General features: G+C 39.4%; 2 protein-coding genes and 1 long non-coding RNA gene across 5 annotated transcripts in view; 1 reads left to right on the top strand and 2 right to left on the bottom strand.

Moving 5' to 3' along the window:
- Window positions 1-5458, bottom strand: part of csnk1g1 (casein kinase 1, gamma 1) — a 28087-nt gene extending 22629 nt beyond the window's left edge. Inside the window, exon 1 of one of the 2 annotated variants that reach the window (XM_088412236.1) lies at window positions 5214-5458. The gene's annotated coding sequence lies outside the window, so the exon portion shown is untranslated. The remainder of the gene's footprint in view (window positions 1-5213) is intronic. The other variant, XM_088412237.1, reaches the window with a different exon arrangement.
- On the top strand, window positions 5352-11064 carry LOC148424951 (uncharacterized). Of its 2 annotated transcripts, none has more exons than XR_015865274.1 (3): window positions 5352-5552; window positions 8669-8875; window positions 8966-11064. It is a non-coding gene; the product is annotated as an uncharacterized LOC148424951 (long non-coding RNA). The 2 variants fall into 2 exon arrangements; XR_015865275.1 differs by lacking the exon at window positions 5352-5552 and adding an exon at window positions 5581-8488 and having other exon boundaries at window positions 8582-8875.
- On the bottom strand, window positions 6677-16014 carry LOC148424950 (sorting nexin-1-like). The gene is made up of 15 exons (XM_088412234.1): window positions 15846-16014; window positions 15229-15358; window positions 12162-12289; window positions 11968-12034; window positions 11822-11865; window positions 11582-11723; window positions 10711-10789; window positions 9891-9966; window positions 9692-9805; window positions 8990-9083; window positions 8661-8866; window positions 8270-8413; window positions 8010-8090; window positions 7825-7896; window positions 6677-7691 (listed from the first exon to the last, which is right to left on the bottom strand). The coding sequence occupies exons 1-15, from the start codon at window positions 15963-15965 to the stop codon at window positions 7641-7643; spliced, it is 1548 nt and encodes a 515-aa protein (XP_088268360.1). The 5' UTR covers window positions 15966-16014; the 3' UTR covers window positions 6677-7640.
- Window positions 16015-17366: the final 1352 nt, after the last annotated feature.

The following is a 17366-nucleotide window of genomic DNA, read 5'->3' as shown; positions in this document are numbered from 1 at the left end:
GATAGCAAGTAATTAATGATTAATGGCTGTGAAGGTGCTAAAGTGGATTGAAAAGTGTAAGGACATTGCAAGAACGCAACAACTGAGAAAAGCTTTAAAAAACAGTCTATCGAGTTTGAATGTCGTTTTATAATTGCCAAAATTGCACTAAACATTTAAAAGGTGCAACCGTGCTGGATTATAGCTTCACAGTGCTGCAGAAATGATTGCAGGTTTTATTTGTGCAAAATACACCGGTGAGAAAGTTAAGGTTTTTATGGCTTTAAGGAGAGGAGGGAAAAAAAAAAAATCTTTTGTGCGACCAGTCATATTGCATCACCTCAACATTTGAACATGTTTAGACATGTCCAGACTCTGGAAAATGTTTATAACACATACAAATGGGGCACATGAGCATTAACTGCAGCAATTAACAGCTTACAACAATTGTCTTGCTCAAAAGATAGAAAGCCTTCATTGACCAGAAGGCACTGGGCACATTGCCTAAACAGGCCACTCCCAGATGGATAAGATTGGAGCATAGCGTACAGGCCACATGGAGCAAACTGAGCAGGATAATGGATATCCTAGATAGATATGATCATAGATAAACAAGAAGGTGTATTTCTGGTCACAAGCCTTTTCATATCTAACACTTTGACAAGTCAAAGCATGAAAAATGGTTGTGGATTTAATATTAATGATACTGTAGCTCTGTTCCATTTTAGTAGGCCTCATCGAAATAGCTTCCTGGTACAATTAATACAAATGTGCTGTGTGACCTTATATTGTTCCACCAATGTTCTTATTTTTCTCAACCTTTTCTATTCCTATGTTGGTGTTCTTCAAAATAAATATATGTTTTGTGGGATCATTTATTTTGGTTTTTACGTAGGAAATCACCAGCATTGTTTTGTCTAAAAGAACTACGGACAAGGTTGTATTGGAGGAATACCTGAATATTTAATATCTGAGAGGCAACTGAAACAGGACTTTGAAAGCAATTCATAAGTGTTTACTACAGGAGGTCCTGTTACAGTGATTTTGACGTTACAGTGTTCATGCTTATACAGTACAGTATACAGTGAAGCATGTTCACACCTTCCTTTTTGTAAGCTACCCAAAGCACTAAAGGTAAGACATTGTTCATTTGGGTTTGTTACATTTATTATTTAAGGCCTCTACATGCCCTCTTAGTGTTTTTTTGTTTGCAAAAATATATCGCTGGAATTGAGTCCAAACTAATGTACCACCAAAACCATCAGTTTGAGGACACCTAACAAATGGCATATTTATTAAAATGTTAGCATTGCTACATCAGAGAAAAATCCGTTTTCAACTCTTGACATTGAACCATAGTACTCCTTTTAATATAAAAATGACATAAATCATGACTTTAAGATTATGACTCGACGCCAATGAAAGCAACAATTCTGACTTTACACATCGGTCATTTTATGTTATTGCTCCCATATACCCAGAACATCAACAAAAACGGCGCAAATAAATTATTTTTCATTTGACATGTATAAGGGACTAATAGAATGAAAATCAGGCAAATTGAAGAGGTCGCTGTGGGGAGTGTGTGTGATTTGACATGGAATGACCCAGATTAGGTTATAGTGGGTTCTGACATACAAAATTGGATTACTGTGTCTGCATCATAGGAACAGAACTCACTCATAAACAGATAGAGTTAATCCATCACTTAGTCGTCTTACGATCACAAGAAACGTATGTGAATTGTATGTACATGCAATTGTTAGAGGAAGAAAGCAAGCTGTAATTTGAGAGAAATTTGTAGCTAATGTAAATTTGATGACTGAAAGATCAGTCAAACATAAACACAACCTGTGGCCATATTATCACAATGCCAGAACAGAAATAATCAAGCAAATATGTACTGCTGAATAAAAACATGTCACAGCACGCACATGTTTGACTATAAGTCTGTTTTTAACAATGCACTAAAAAACACATGAAAATGGCTAAATATATAAACATAGTTTTTGAAATAATATCATCCATTTTCTCTACCATCCCTATATTGAAGCATGCTGGTGCAAGCATCATACTGTAAGTATGTAAGTACCGTATGTTTTCAGAAAAAGGAACTCGAAAACTTGTTGAACAGAGATCATCCTGCTCCAGAGAACTTTTGACCTGAGTCTGGGGCGTCGGTTCATCTTTCAGAACAACAATTGCGCAAGATGCAGAAGCCAAGGAATGAAATATGCACTTATTTGTTTTTTTTCTTTATAGATATACAATAATGTGAACAAATTGTTTTAATGTTGTCATTGGGAGGTGTTGAAGAACATTTGGAAAAGTGATGTGCTGCAAATACTGTATTCCCAGGATGCATTGTATGTGTTATAAAAGTAATTCAGTAAATCGTTGGTTGTTCTAATTAGATAAAAATGTTCAACAACACTTTGAAATTCACTAAAATGGCGATCAATTGTTTTTCATGGCTTAATATTAACGTCTGGCTTTACAAATAAATCAAATCATAAGCACATTAGGAGTCTTCTTCACACATCTTAATTTAGCAATGTGACAACATTTCAATTGTGTGAAGGTTTAGTGATAATTTGCATAATTACAAGTTTGGTCAGAAAGCACTTTCCAATTACAATAAAACAGTAGCAAACATTATTCCTACAAATATGTACATAACAATGTATTTGGCTGAATTTGAACTTATTACTCAATAAAATTCTCATTTAAAGTCCAACATTAGCAAAAATTGACAAAAAATGTTTAAACTTTTGAAAGGCATGGATTGTATTTATTATTATTAAGTAAAATAATAAAGATAAACTATTTAAAATTACATGAAAAATCTACAAAGAATTTAATATTAAAAAGTATACAAAAATTGAAAATATCAGCCAGGGTAGAAGGGACTGCAAAAGATTTCACTAGTATTTATTTGTTAAGTATTTGCTAGTATTTGTTTGTTTAAAAAGAAAAAATCAATCCAAATATTTGCCCCGTGTCACACTGTAGCATAAAGATACATGGGAAATTTGTTATAGTGCTAGAGATTCTCATCACTCTACCTTGCATGCATTCGTACCAAACAAGTTGCTTCAACGGGCAGGGGGGGATAACCCTCAGTATAATGTTACCTTTTATACACAACACATATTCAAATTATTACAAGACCATTTGACAGTGAACCAACTAACGTGTGTACATTTGGTTTATTTACAGCAGGGGTGTCAAACTAATTTTTATCGTGGGCCACATTGTAGGTATAGTTTCTGTCAGAGGGCCGGAATACATCTAAAAATAGTCTAAAAAAGTCAGTAATTGCTTACATTTTAACGTACCCCTGAATTTCTGTAAAATCCTGAAAATTTAGGACTTAAAAATAGAAAAACGTGTCTAATAAACGCAATTTTCGCTTATTTACATCCTTACCTAGTTTTGACATCAGAGGCTGGTAAAAACTGTTCAAAAGATAGATCTGGAACGTATTTATTTATTTATTTATTTATTTATTTTTAAGACAACCTGCAAGTTTAAACTAGAAACTTGAACCGCTAGAAACTTGAAATCAAATCAGCATTTGGCGGGCCACATAAAATGATGTGGCGGGCCGGTTCTGGCCCCCGGGCCTTGAGTTTGACACATGTGATTTACAGCATATACAGTAAAAGATTGGAGAGTATTTTTGATCATTTAAAATAGTCCTGAATTGTAGATTAATACCTAAGGCATCGGCACTATGAGTAAATATTGACAGAAGTATGTGGTCAACAGAAAATCCTAATCAAAACAGAACGTTTTACTAATTAGAATATTCAAAGTTGGAACCTTTCACAGATAAAGGTTTTGGACATCGTAATCTCTTGTTAGTCATCTTAATGATTTGGAGGATACTTTATGACCTAGAATGAATTTCATTTTACAGCTGTGCACAATCAAGAGTTAATACTGTCATGTTTTATGTCTTGACTTAGAAAATGAAAGTTTGATGTGTTTCCAAACTTTCGACAATACTGTATATAAGTAATATTAGCATATAATAGAATAGTCGCTCTCTGATGCATACAAAATAAAAATGAACCGTAAACGGAGTTAATATTATAGGCTAAAAATCATAGTGTGACAGTCCAGTTGTTATTTACAGTGTGTTCTCTTTTTATGTTTTAAGATGTTACACTTTGAGCCTGAAATCCTCCATGCCCTCCATTAAAATATACGGCACTAAAATGCACCTAAGAATTGATCGCCTCCAATGACAGTGACGAGGTAGTAAAACGCTTAAGATATCAACTAACTAATCTGTTGGCATTTTTTCATTGTCACGGAGAACTAAAGGCTGGGAGAGGAGTGATTTAACCTTCAGTGGAAAGAGCAGCCTGAGAGGGGGGCCTGCCAATAGTCCACACTCCTGCTGTGACCGCGCCAGCTATCATTTCCAGTGGAACTGGGTAGACATTGAAAGGAAGTTTTGCCCAAAGTGAGCTCAAATTCTATGTGTAAATGCCGCGAGTCTAGTTGTAAACCATGTCGTCTTGAAATCATTTTGCATGGGGGCGTCGTTTTGTAAAGTGAGACTGGAAGGTGATTTGCTGATTGACATTAGCAACAAAACAATTCAAAACCATATTGAGGGGAGGCCTTGAAAACGAAAGAATGAAACAATGTGAACAATACTTGAAGAGGTGTAGCGCTTTGTTGAAGCTGCAAGGATTGGCGTTAAACGGAGCGGTAAAGAAGACTCGGTCTTGAAGGGGTTCAAAACGAGGAAAGAAATCAAGATTTGGTGAACAAAGCAAGACGCCGTCCATGGGCGTCCAAGCTCTGTCTAACGAGCTTCTGTCTCATCACATCGATTAGTGGACGAACACACCGTTAGCCAAGTTAGCCCGCCAGCAGAAAACCTGACAAACCTGCCGCAAAGCTAACGTTAGCCACATTAGCCAGCCTCATTGTCTGGGCCAATTTAATTCCAAATTCCAAATATGGGAAACGCGGACTTACTCCCGTTTCTAAAACGCGTTTCCCCTGCGTGTTCTAGACGCGATTAATGAACGATTGGATAAACCTCAGTCGACGCTCGTCGTAAACGCTAACATGTACTGATGGCTGAGTGACAGCTGGACCGAGCACAACAAGGAAATTAGCCCCGTCAGCTATGAAAATCTTCGAAAAACACGCAAAGCCCCCCCGCAAATTCCCGATTAGTGTCTGGCCGTGAACAAACACAACAGGCTCACCTTGGTTGCGATCGTATCCGGATGAAAAGGACACGCGCCGGAGATGTGTCGCCGCTGGACTCGCAATGTTAGAGCGAGTCTTCCTGACTCAAGGCTCTCGGTGTTACTTGTTGGTGGCGATAATTCATGTTAGCAGCGGAGTGGCAGCCCTCTCCATTATTCCTCAGTGGTCCGCCTTCGCAACGCTCGCTGCTGGATGGTGTGCGAGGTTCGAACACACCGGATGTAGAACAACGGCACCGCCCGCTTCCTCACGCACACTTCCAGGTCACAAGGAGACGGGTTCTTTAACTAGTAGAACCCCTACGTGGGATATACAGTACTCCTCCTTCATAAAAAGTTAAGTTTAATTAATTACATGTTTCTATTTATCAAGTGAGCGGAAGCGTGACGACGCGTCGCCACTATGTTAAGATGCAAGGGAACATGCAAGTCTTATTTTGCCCCAAAACAGAACTCCTCCACTCTTTCCCCCTTTTTGTGCAATGTCACGTGACCAACGTCGCTAAATCGCAAATGAATCATTGTCAGCGCAACATAACTTGTTTTGAGACATTGATTTTACTCCGCGTTATAGAGTAAAATCCCAGAATATGCTGCGTGACTTTAAATTGGCGAAACAGTACTGTGTACACATACATTGTTTACCAAAGGTGTGCACTGGGCATCAAGAGATGCCACATTTCCTGAACGACTTTAAACTATCATTTAACAGGAACGTTATCGAGACATCTTTGATCAGGCAATAACCCCGCCCCCCAAAAAAGGAAGATGGCTGGTCTAAGATAGTTTAGGAAATTGTCATTACAAATTAACTTAACTTTCAGTATTTGTGCAAAACGCAAAGTACCAGTATGGAAAGAGAAATCTGACCACTGAATTGAGTTTAGTATTAACTTTAGCTTCCGACATCAAATACATTCTGATCATGAGATCTGCACGTTTGCCTTCTGGCAGCAGGCCAGATGACATCTATAGGGCAAGCCACAAAAATGTACCCATGTTTCTTTTGCAAATGTGCCCCTGAGATGCCAACTTTTCGAGAGTCTTGTCGATTTTCGTGGTGGTTGCTTCATATGTTCCCTTACGAGGTATCATTAGCTAGGGTCGCAAGCTTGCTGGTGCTTATCCCTGCTGACTTTGGCCTTTAGGCGTGGGACACCCTGAACTGGTTGTCAGCCAATTGCAGGGCACACAGAGACAAACGGCCATTCAAGCACTCAGTCTTACCCAAGCATAATTTAGTATGTCCAATATATCGGCCACGCATGTTTTTGGAGCGTTTGAAGAAGCCGGAGTGCCCGGAGAGAACCCAAGCGGGCTTAGGGAGAATGTGAAAATTCCACACAGCAAGGCCGGAGTGAGGTGGATTTGAACTCAGGTCCCTAAACTGTGAGGCGGACATGCTAACCACCAGCTCATTATGATTTAGTAAAAATAAAAAAGCAACAACAGTGCACAAAGAGTTTCCAGAAGTTTTATTTTTAAATCAACCACCTGTTTAGAATTTTCAAGAAAACGTGCGCAAATGCAAAGTGGTTACAAAAGTAAAGCACATTCTTATGGAAATATGAAAAGGTGAACTCACAAAAGTTGCAGAAATACACAGTCAAACTTCAATGTCCTAATACCATGTTTTGACCAAAATATGTTTTCTGGTTCATACCAATCACTGGTGGTTGGATGATTCATTTCTTTAGATTGCATATGTTGTTAAAGTGGTGAGTCATATAATACTTTGAATCCCTCAATACAGTATAATAAAAACAAAGTTGACTTTTTATTATTCGAAAATTGTCAATTTCTTATCTACTGTACCCTTACAAGCTTTTCTGTTAGTGTAACATTGAAATGTTCTTAAATGTACTTAATAAGCAGTAACAATTTGCTGATTTTGACTATTTTTAGTTGACCAATGTCAATAGCAGTTGCACAGTGATTAAAAACAAATTCTTTTCTGTCCGTGCAATGTACAGTAGTAAATTGCATCAAATTATCTGACATCAGTCCATGAATACGCTGGAATGTCTGTCAAACATTTGACCTAAAATGTAAACTATGAACAGTGTTACTAAGTTGGTGTCTCAGCGTAAATGTTTTCATGGATTCATCCAAGAAGACAAAACATTATTCTGTATCTGCCTCCAACTCTTTGCAAAATACCTTTTTTTTTTTTTTAATTATAATTTTTTTCTACAAATACTATGGTCTGGCTAACCTTTCCTGAATCTCTTTCATTGCATTTCAAAGTAAGGAATATTAACAAGGACAATATCAAATAGCTGTACAAGATTTGAGGAAACAGAAGACAAGAGCAAAAGGATGGAAGGAAGTCTTTTGTGTTTCAAAATGGTCCTCTCAGCTCATGGTAGAGGTAAAGTGTTCAGAAAAGGCAGATGGGTAGTAAAAAGCGTCCATCCTCTTTCGCTACGCTATTGCCTTGGCTTCAGGAAGGAAAGCTTCCCAAAACTTGATGAGCTGGAATAGAAATCGGATGAGAAAAAAGACAAGACTGTAAACAATCGAGGGGAAAATACAAGTGTCAACTACATGAAAGCCAAGTGCAGTCATTCTCATGCCGACATTGAAAAGTAATTACTGATGTAAATACCCTTTGCTGAGACTGAAGCATTGACTCCAAATATTTGATGGTTTGGCCCTTCAAGTCCTTGGTTTTTTCTTTCTAAAATACAAATGATATGAATGTCATTTTTTTGTTGCTTTCTAATTTAGAATAAAGTGATCTCAATTTTGACTGTCTGGCCGGCAGTTAAACAAGGTACAGAAAAGATTCACCTCAAACCTGAGAACTTCCTTGCGCACGGTCATGCCAATTCTGTCAAAATCTCTCTCGTACTGAGTAACTTTAGCCTCCCACTGAACACACAAAAACATACTATTAATTTGGTGAACGTGTTATGAAGGCAATAGTCAAGGATGACATGTACAGTAAGAATCTATATTTTGCGATTCACTTTTGAAAGGTGGAACACAATCCAGTAGAGGTGTCAGGTTATTGCAAGGCATTATTTGTGTCTTTATGTGTGCATGCGTACCTCAGTAATCTCTTCTTTGGCCTGCTGCAGTTTGTCCGGTTTGTTGGCCCACAGCAGCTTGGCCTCCAACTCTCTCTTCTTTTGGAGTGCACTCTGAGCCTCCTGCCATCGCTGCCACGCCCGCATGCGCTGGTCAAAACAGCCCTGTGGACATCCAGCGAGTGGTTGACAAAAGGCAACCTGATACCTTGCAAGGTTTTAAACAACAAATTTGTCCTTGTAAGCAAAGGAGAACACAATTCAGTGTCAAAGGTTGTGAATAAAAAAAAAACCAACCCTGCTTTTTTTTTTTCTTTTTTTTTTTAAATGTAGTTCAAAACGTAATAATGCTGACTTGGACATACTTCCTGCGGCAAATGTAAAGTATTCATGGGCAGCGACGTTGTCTTACCCGCACAGCACCCAGCAAGCGGATGTAGTCAGCCAGCACCTCGGCAAAGATGAAGAAGTCACAGGAAGCCTGCTCCTGGTGCAGCTGCTCCATCTTGTCTTCGACTTCTGCCAGCTGGGACAGAGCCCGGGACAGAGCCGTGTTGTCTTCAGAGTTCCCTAGCATGGCCATACTTTTGGCAAACATTGCCGTGTTCCCGCATAGCTCTGGTGTTGGTGGGTGACATTATTTCATTCTTAGATGACTTATGTATAACATCTGGGCACCCAGTTTTAAAACCCTGTCAACCCTTTTTTGACTTCCAGATAAGAAAAGCAGATGTGTCTCACCCTTCCTGTGATTGACCAACGAGTCCACCACAGCATGGAGCTTCCTTAACTGTTGCTCCTCATTCTCCACCTCCTGCAACTTATCTTCAAACCACTGCAAAAAGGAAGACGGCATACAAGTCTCAAAAACAACTGACATAAATCAATGTAACATTTTAATAACCAGCAGCAGGTATAAACATGGATTGTTGATGCAAAACTGTTAAATATTATCTCTTTACATTGCAGGTCAATTTTATTCAAAATTGATGGGTCTCCTCCATAAGCCTAGCTGACGTTGGTAGAGAGGTGGGAAATAGCCCTAATTTGTCAGTAGCCATTTGCAGAGCACATACAAGGACAACTTACAATTGTCAATGACGTACTCCACATGGTCGGTTATTTTACTATGTTAAATGGGTAGTGATATTAACACTAAAATATGCACTGGCCTTGTCAGAAATGTAGGAGTATATTTCTTAGCATAGTGTAGTTCTTGTTTACTGCTGAAGGAAATGTTGCGATAATGTAAATATTCATTAACCCCTCAATTGGATATTTGCAAAATCTATTGAAATTCAGAGCCGTATGAAAAAAAAAATCATTCACTAAGTTCAAATAATTGAGTTATGTACTAACATCATCCTAAGCTTGCGAATGAAGTGGTGTGGTGCTTTCACCTCTAAATGAAGCTATACACATCTACAATCCACATCCCCTTACAGTGTCAGATTCATTCATCTTGATGGTCATCTTGTTGACAGCTTCCGACGCCTTATTGATCATTTTAAGAAAGCCAGCTCCACTCAGTGCCTGTGTGCTTGATGCTCTGGGTAACTGAAAGACAAACACACAAATTCACCATTTTGAATCAGTGAATACTCCAAAAGAAATGAAAACAACTACGTCAAATACTCCTCACATCTTCTCTTTCTAAAAATTCTCGCACATCAGGATCTTGTATCAGCAAAGGGTGAGAAACAACTCTCTGCAGATACCTGCAAAAAATAAATAAATAAATAAATAAATACTTTGGTGTGAAACAAGTGACACCCAGAGCACTTACACAACAATGAATACTGTATACTAAAGATGAACGCAGTCCTTCAGTAATTAGAGTACCTTCATTACAAAAATGCTGGAAGATTTTTTTTTTATACTTACCACGTACCAGTTTATTTGGGTCAACTGATTGAGAATACAGTTAAGCCAACCATAGCAATGCTATGCATGACAGTAATATGGCGCCAACTCTTCTGACTGACTGACACAGACAGACAGACAGACAGACAGACAGACAGACAGACAGACAGACAGACAGACAGATAGATAGATAGATAGATAGATAGATAGATAAAACCCAATGAAAGAGCAGAAGAAATGAATAGTATGTGATTGACATATGAGAATCACTGCAAAGGGTCATACCATCTATGACCAGGTGATATTTCAGTATTTTTAAAATAAATTCGCTTTTTTTTTTTCTGTCCAGATGGTATACATCAATGAGAAATAAAATATTTGGGGGGAAAATGGCTGTAATAATAAAGTGAATCATTTGTAGGGGTCTGAATAATTTTCCCTGTGTGTATTATATATTTATTCCCCTGAATATTCAATTATGATACAATTTTCAGTAGGATATATGTATATCAAGATATTGCATAGCTGCTGCCCTAGTGTATATTTGTTAAGACCTCTTTGTTATACAATGTATATAACGTGCAAGGGCCTCGGCTTGCCTTTCCAGAGCGGCTCGTCGTCTCTCTACAAATTCCACTGATGATGGATCATCCATCCCCACTTTCACTTTGGTCATTCCTGTCAATGGAGATCTCAGTCAATTGATGGTACAAGGAAAACCTGGCACACTACTCATTTTGTTCACAATTTCTGCATTTGGTCAAATGTATGTACAGTTCTTGTATGTAGCAGGGCCTGAATGATTTCAGAAAAGCTCTCATAAATGTTTTTTATTTTATTTTATGTAATTATATAAATTTTAACAAATATGTAAATAACAAGTGGTCTTTTACAGCTGATATAAATATTTAATAATAATATTTAATAATTAAATAACATTTTGATGGTTAGCATGTCCGCTTCACAGTTCAAAGCCCCCCCCCCCCCCCCCCCCCCTCCCCGCCCCACAATTGGGATGAGATTTTATGATATACTTGGACCATATAAGGTACTGTTTCAATGTTTGCCAAATTGCAATTTGCAGAATTCTTTGAAAAGTGTACTGGACAATGTGTTTTTTTAAAAGCATTGCTAACAAATGATGCTAACATAGGGTTCGCATAGACGCCTCCTGTTCTCTCTTGATTGGTGTGATGTACATATTTAGGTTGCTACTCTTGCACCTTGTTAATTAACACTGCTTATTACAAGGGTAGCTTTTCTGTCGCCACAAAAGAGATGATTAGTTCCATGTAAATCTGTAGGGAGGAGGATAATGTGTCGCCAACCTGAAGGAGCCAGCAAATACTGCTGATAGATTGTGCCTCAACACGGCGCGTGAAGAGCACAAGAAAAGAAACTTGTAGCGGGACTGTGATGAAGCTAGATTTCAATATCGTCAGCAACTAATAATAAACGTGTCGGACCCACCTACTACACTTTTCTCTGGTGGCAGTGGAATGATGCATCCATGAAGACACTGTTTGACAGACAGCTTCTCATAGAGCCCCAGGAAGTCACTAAAGCGCCTCCTCACAGAAAATGTCTTATTTTTAAAAATAGGCAAGGAAGTCTAAGGGAGGAGGGAAATAGGCACATGACAAAACGTTAATGAAGACATTTAAAATACATGACATGAAATCATCAACATACTCTTAAGGGACTACGAACCCTTGTGGATACTCTGTAGGCCACATATGCATTCATGCCATCACCTGGGAGAATGAAAACAAAAACGATCCAGAAATAAGATTTGCTGAAATCTCATCATTTCACATGCAGAAATAGGCATATAGAAAGACTTAAAAGATACTGACCGACTTTCTCTGGGTTGGTGACCGCAACGTCCACATCAAACGTATCCTTGTCCTCTTCTTCCTCCAACTGTAATTGATAACAGCATGTCAGTTTCGAGCCCTCAAAATACATGTCAGTTCGAGTCCATACTGTAACTGCGGAGGGGTACTGGTAAAGCTTATAGGCAATTATCCTGTAGGGCTGATGCCTGTACCTGTTCCAAAGGGCTGGCTGGCACGGTGGCAGGACTCTGCGAATACGAGGAGATGGGACGTGAGCCAGAGGCGCCGGACAGATCTTTTTGAGAAGTGCTGCCAGATTTGTCAGTGCTTAGTTGGGCATCTGTGAAAAGAAATTGAGTCTTACTACAGAAGGTGTTCCTTAAGTACACAGCACTTGATTCAATATTTTGAACACAAAACACTGACCAAATAACCGGTTATGGAAAAAACACCAGAAAAATCTGGTCTGTTGAGTGCACATAAAGCAAACTCTTCCACAAAATGTGAACTTATTTTTCCCCTGCACATAATCCAAAACTGTGCTGCCCCTTCTGATGTGTACACACCTTTAAGAGTGTCAAGTCCAGTTTATTTTACAATATGTTCCATATAGTCAGAGCCACTAGTCATCACACAGCATTTCTGATTTCTAGATTGCATTTGTTGAAGATGAATTCAGTAGAATAATTTGCCTGTTTGCCATATTATTGTCAAGAAAACATTTGCCTAGACTTCCCTTTAAGGCAGGGATGTCCAAACTGGGTCCTCGAGAGGCGCTGTTCTGCATGTTTTCCACCTGATTCAAATGATCAGGATCGTTACCAGGCTTCTGCTGAGCTTTCTGATGAGATGATCATTTGAAACAGGTGTTCCGCGAAGAAAAACCGGGAAAATATGCAGGATATTGGCCCTTGAGGACCAGGGTTGGACACCCCTGCTTTAAGGACTTTTTTCACTATGCATTGTGTCTAAGCATAGTGCTAAATATGTTCTGTTGTTAACAGTTCAAACATGACTTAATTGGAAACAGTTCAATCTGAGTGGCAGTGCACCAAGACAACAGACACAGAGGAGAAGTGTCAGCAAATTTCAGTGGTGTTTTAGAGTTGGATTGGAAAAATATAATTGAGAAGCACTGTTCTAGTTAGTGGTTTTCCCGTGGGGACCAATTAGATTGACGAATTATATGATAAGACTCCGTTTTGATGTCAGTAAACGGCCTGTTTTTGGCTACTTCATTCACTCCGCTTGCTAAGCAGGTTGACCAAAAAAAAAAAAAAAGGCGATGAGGAATGAACATAGAAAGGTTTGTAGAGAATATGATACTACTCCATGTGCAGCACAAGACTAGTAGACACTAAACAGTAATTTGAGTTTTCTAGAAAAATGCCAAATGTTGTACCTGCATTCCAGCAGGCTCTTTCCATGTGGTGACATGTTTCAATTACTCAACAAGAAGGGTGCAGTTAAATTATTGCCATTCAACTGACTTGTGCCTTTGAATGCAAATTCTTGTTTAGCACCTCAGGTGAGGCGCCTTTTGAATTTGAAATATGATTTTTTGTCCGAGTATGCATTTATCTTAACTATCAAGCTATAGATCTGCTTGCAATTTAAAAAAAAATGCTGAGGTGTAAATTTCACGACATCTGAAATCAATATTAGGTAGGGCTGAGCAATTACTCGCAAATCAACATAGGAAAAATGCAATCGTCAATCGCAAAGGACGCAATTTTGAAAAAATGGAGAAAATATCTTCTTTATTATACAGTACATACATTGGTATTATCAAAGGCTCCAGATCGCCCACCTAAATGCTCACATATTACCCCCAAAATATGTCAGAACTCAAGTAAATTTTTCAACATCTCAAGCTTGTGCGACCTGCAATCAAAGGAAATATTTTTTATGTTTTGTTGTGTTTAAAGGGCCACATTAAGAGTTTTTGATATTACCACTATCATTTGACTTCTCTGTTACCTAAAAGTGAAAAAAATGTTGGAAATGTGACTGCTGGTGTAGGGGACGTCAAGTAGAAAAATGTCATTGCGCTCATTGAGTCCAGTTTGGTGGCTTTATGCACCTCTGTTTGTTGCAGATGATGAGGTATTGTTGGCTTCTGAAAACTGTCATCTTCAACACTCGCTGAAGCGGTTCACTGTAGAGCAGGGGTGTCCAGACCCGGTCCTCGAGGGCCGCTAACCTGCATGTTATCGATATTTCTGTCCTCCAAGACAATTGAATCAAATGATCAGGATCGTTATTAGCCTGAGCTTGATGATGAGCTGATCATTTGAATCAGGCAAGTTGGAAGACAGAAACATGCCGAAACAACCCTTGAGGATCGAGTTTGAACACTCCTGCTATAGTGTATTAAACACTGATGAAATGCAACAGATCCAAATCTGGGACCACTGAGATCTTGCACCGAGTAGAGTAGATCAAGTATCTTTGGGTCTTGCTCACAAGTGAGGTTAGGATGGGAGTGGGAGATCGACTGGTTGATTGGTGCAGTGTCTACTGTGATATAGATTTTGTACCAATCGGTCTTGGTAAAACAAATTTTGCCATTTGCTGACCACTGAAAATGACATCAGATGTCCGCAAGGTTAAGGTAACAACTATTTGCGGCTCAGGCTGCGAATGTCTCAACACACCCAGAATGCAGGTGAGCTGTTGGTTACCTGGGCATAATTTTACCCTATTACAGCTGAAAATGGTTACATTTGTGTACTCGCTCTTAACTAAAGGGGATGTCAACCCCAATGTTTTTATTTTACCAGAATGTTTTATAAACCCCTCTAGTCTAAACACAGTATGATTAATATTGTGTTAGTGGAAAATGAATCAAGCAGCAAAATGTACCCATTTTTATTGTTCTCGGGGGCAGCCATTTTGCTACTTACTGCTACCTCAAAATTGCACCAGTTTCTTAGGGCTCAGGTAATGGCCGATGCCAGTTCAGCTTGCAAATGTCACATGACCAAACTCAGAAACTAGTGACTGGTTGTCACCTGAATAATGCACATCTGTGATGTCATATTCAGTCGACAAGTGGAAAATGACTGTCCCTGTGAATTAAAAAAAAAGTGTAGATTTTGCTGCTTAATTCATACTCTGCAGCTGCAATATTAATCAGAGTCCCATGTTAAGACTAATAAGGGCACGTAGAGATTTGGGGGGTTAACTTACCCTTTAATTTCCCCCCTGTGACCTTTATACAAGACAACACCAAATTTTGGCCTCAAATGCCACCCGCTTTGGATATGGAGGGCTAACCGGCAAACAGATCGTTGTCCTCGTCCGAGTGAACGCCATTGGACTGGGCGCTGGTGCGGCTGCTCGCGTCGCCGGCGGAGAACTCGCCTCCTCGGTTGGGCTTAGACCCTCCACGATTTACAGATTTGCTCTGCACAAACACACACATACACACACGCGCACACCCACACACACACACACACACACACACACACACACACACACACACACACACACACACACACACACACACAGGTGACTTCTGTCAATGAAAGAATAACATTGGGAACCGAAGCTGAGAAGGTAAAGTGAGAAGGTTGGGTCGGATAGAACAGAAAAACAACTGAAAACAACAAAGTCAAAGTTAGAGTTCGAGCCACGTAAGTTCATCTGAGGTTCTCGCAGAAGGAAATCAGTTACTCAGACGGGGGACGACTCGCTCCGATATACGATTACACTTACAGAATTCAAATTTGTCCTTTATTGTACCTGGCAAGCTAGCAGATACATCATCTTTGATAACAAGTATGCGACAAGGCAGGTCAGTAAAAGAGGCTGACTTCCAGCTAGCTAAGACAGCTACATCCAGTTATCAATGACTGGGGGGTACGTATGTGGAAAAACACATTCAAGCTTACATTGCTCACGAAAATATCTTCTCCTTCGTCACTGTCTCCATCTGCCAAGTCAGACAATCCCTCGGCTGGCGCATCGTTTGCGGGGAAAGGAGGAGGATTACGAGACAAGTCGGACGCCATTTTCCCTACTGTTAGGATCGCTTGATGACGTCACATAGGAGGAAGACAAGAGTAAAGTGACACGTGGTTGGAGGGACCTCTGCCGGTTATCATGGCACATTACTAAACTTCAACTAGGATTACCACGCCCTCTGATTTCAGTCTACATCCATATTATAAATTAATCTTAATTACTCTATCAAACCAGAGCGTTCTATAATTCAGATTACGTTAAATGCTATACAAGTGCGCTCAATTTACAATTCTTTAAAAGAAGCATCTTTGTGTCAAGATAAGTTTCGCACATATTGTTCCCTCACTGTTTTATGATTCATGTCAAACTCCAGTCCTCAAGGGCGCTGTCCTGCATGTTTTCCATGCTTCTCTCTTAAACACACCTGATTCAAATGATTAGCTCATCAGAAAGCTTTGCAGGAGCTTGAAAATGATCCTAACCATTTGAATCAGGTGTGTTTAAGAGAAGAGCATCGTAAAAATGCAGGATAGTGGCCCTCGAGGACTGGAGTTTGACACCTATGAATGGGTGTCGAACTCCAGTCCTTGAGGGCCGGTGTCCATGTATTGTAACCTCTCTCAAACACTGCTGATTCAAATGATTAGGACCATTTTCAAGCTCCTGCGGTGCTTACTAGTGAGCTAATCATCAAGTCTGTTTAGAGAAAACCGTAAAACACAGAACACCGGCCCTCAAGGACTGAAATCCGACAACGATGATGTAGATGATGCTTTAAGACCAAAAATGTCTCATTTCACATCCGTGGCTTTGCCTTGATTTGAGAATTGACCACTTGATGTGCTAAGTTGGGAAGTGAATGGCCCTGTGAGTACTATTTAGATACATAAAACTACTCAACCAACCAAAGAATAGTTTGAAGAAGCTCTCTCTTCAGGACCACCCTAAGAAAACCTTAGGGTTGAGTTCATCAGTTACCAGCCTCAGATACCGCAAATTAAAAATACCCCATATGAGAGCCCATAAAGGGGTACGCCACACAAATTACAGTATCTACTTTAGTTTTTCAAGATAAAGTGTATTAAGATCGAAGAATGCTGTCGATCAGTTTTTTGTTTTTTTTCTTCACATACTGCATGTTGGTTCAAAGATTGAATTGGGGACTAAAATCATCTGCGTGGTGCAGTCTTCAGGCTAAACACTGGAAAAAAAGCAATTTTACATTAAAAAAAAGGCGGGGGGGGGTGGTCGGAGTCAGATAGGAAACGCATTGCTTTTGTATGAATAGGAGGCCATCAGTCACTAACCTCATCCACATTGAACATACTGTACTTACAATCCCGGCATTGAAATGGTGTTGAACAGTCTGAACATGAATTTGTTGATTTTGTACAACAGGTGTAAAGTGACAGCTTGGGTTGCGAAGCACACAGTATTCCGCAAAGGCC

This window comes from Hippichthys cyanospilos, chromosome 4, assembly GCF_059441005.1.
Source record: "Hippichthys cyanospilos isolate Australia breed blue-spotted pipefish chromosome 4, RoL_Hcya_1.0, whole genome shotgun sequence".
NCBI classification, from domain to species: Eukaryota; Metazoa; Chordata; class Actinopteri; order Syngnathiformes; family Syngnathidae; genus Hippichthys; species Hippichthys cyanospilos.
This window is presented reverse-complemented; position numbering and strand designations above follow the sequence as displayed.

What these genes read in the sequence shown, in the direction of transcription:
- LOC148424950 (XM_088412234.1), bottom strand. Translation starts at nt 15,965, where the DNA reads ATGGCGTCCGACTTGTCTCGTAATCCTCCTCCTTTCCCCGCAAACGAT. An exon ending in CGACGAGCCGCTCTGGAAAG is followed by an intron (nt 9,967 to 10,710) that starts GCAAGCCGAGGC and finishes TATTTTTTGCAG; the next exon opens with GTATCTGCAGAGAGTTGTTT. An exon ending in TGCTTCAGTCTCAGCAAAGG is followed by an intron (nt 7,692 to 7,824) that starts GTATTTACATCA and finishes TTTCTATTCCAG; the next exon opens with CTCATCAAGTTTTGGGAAGC.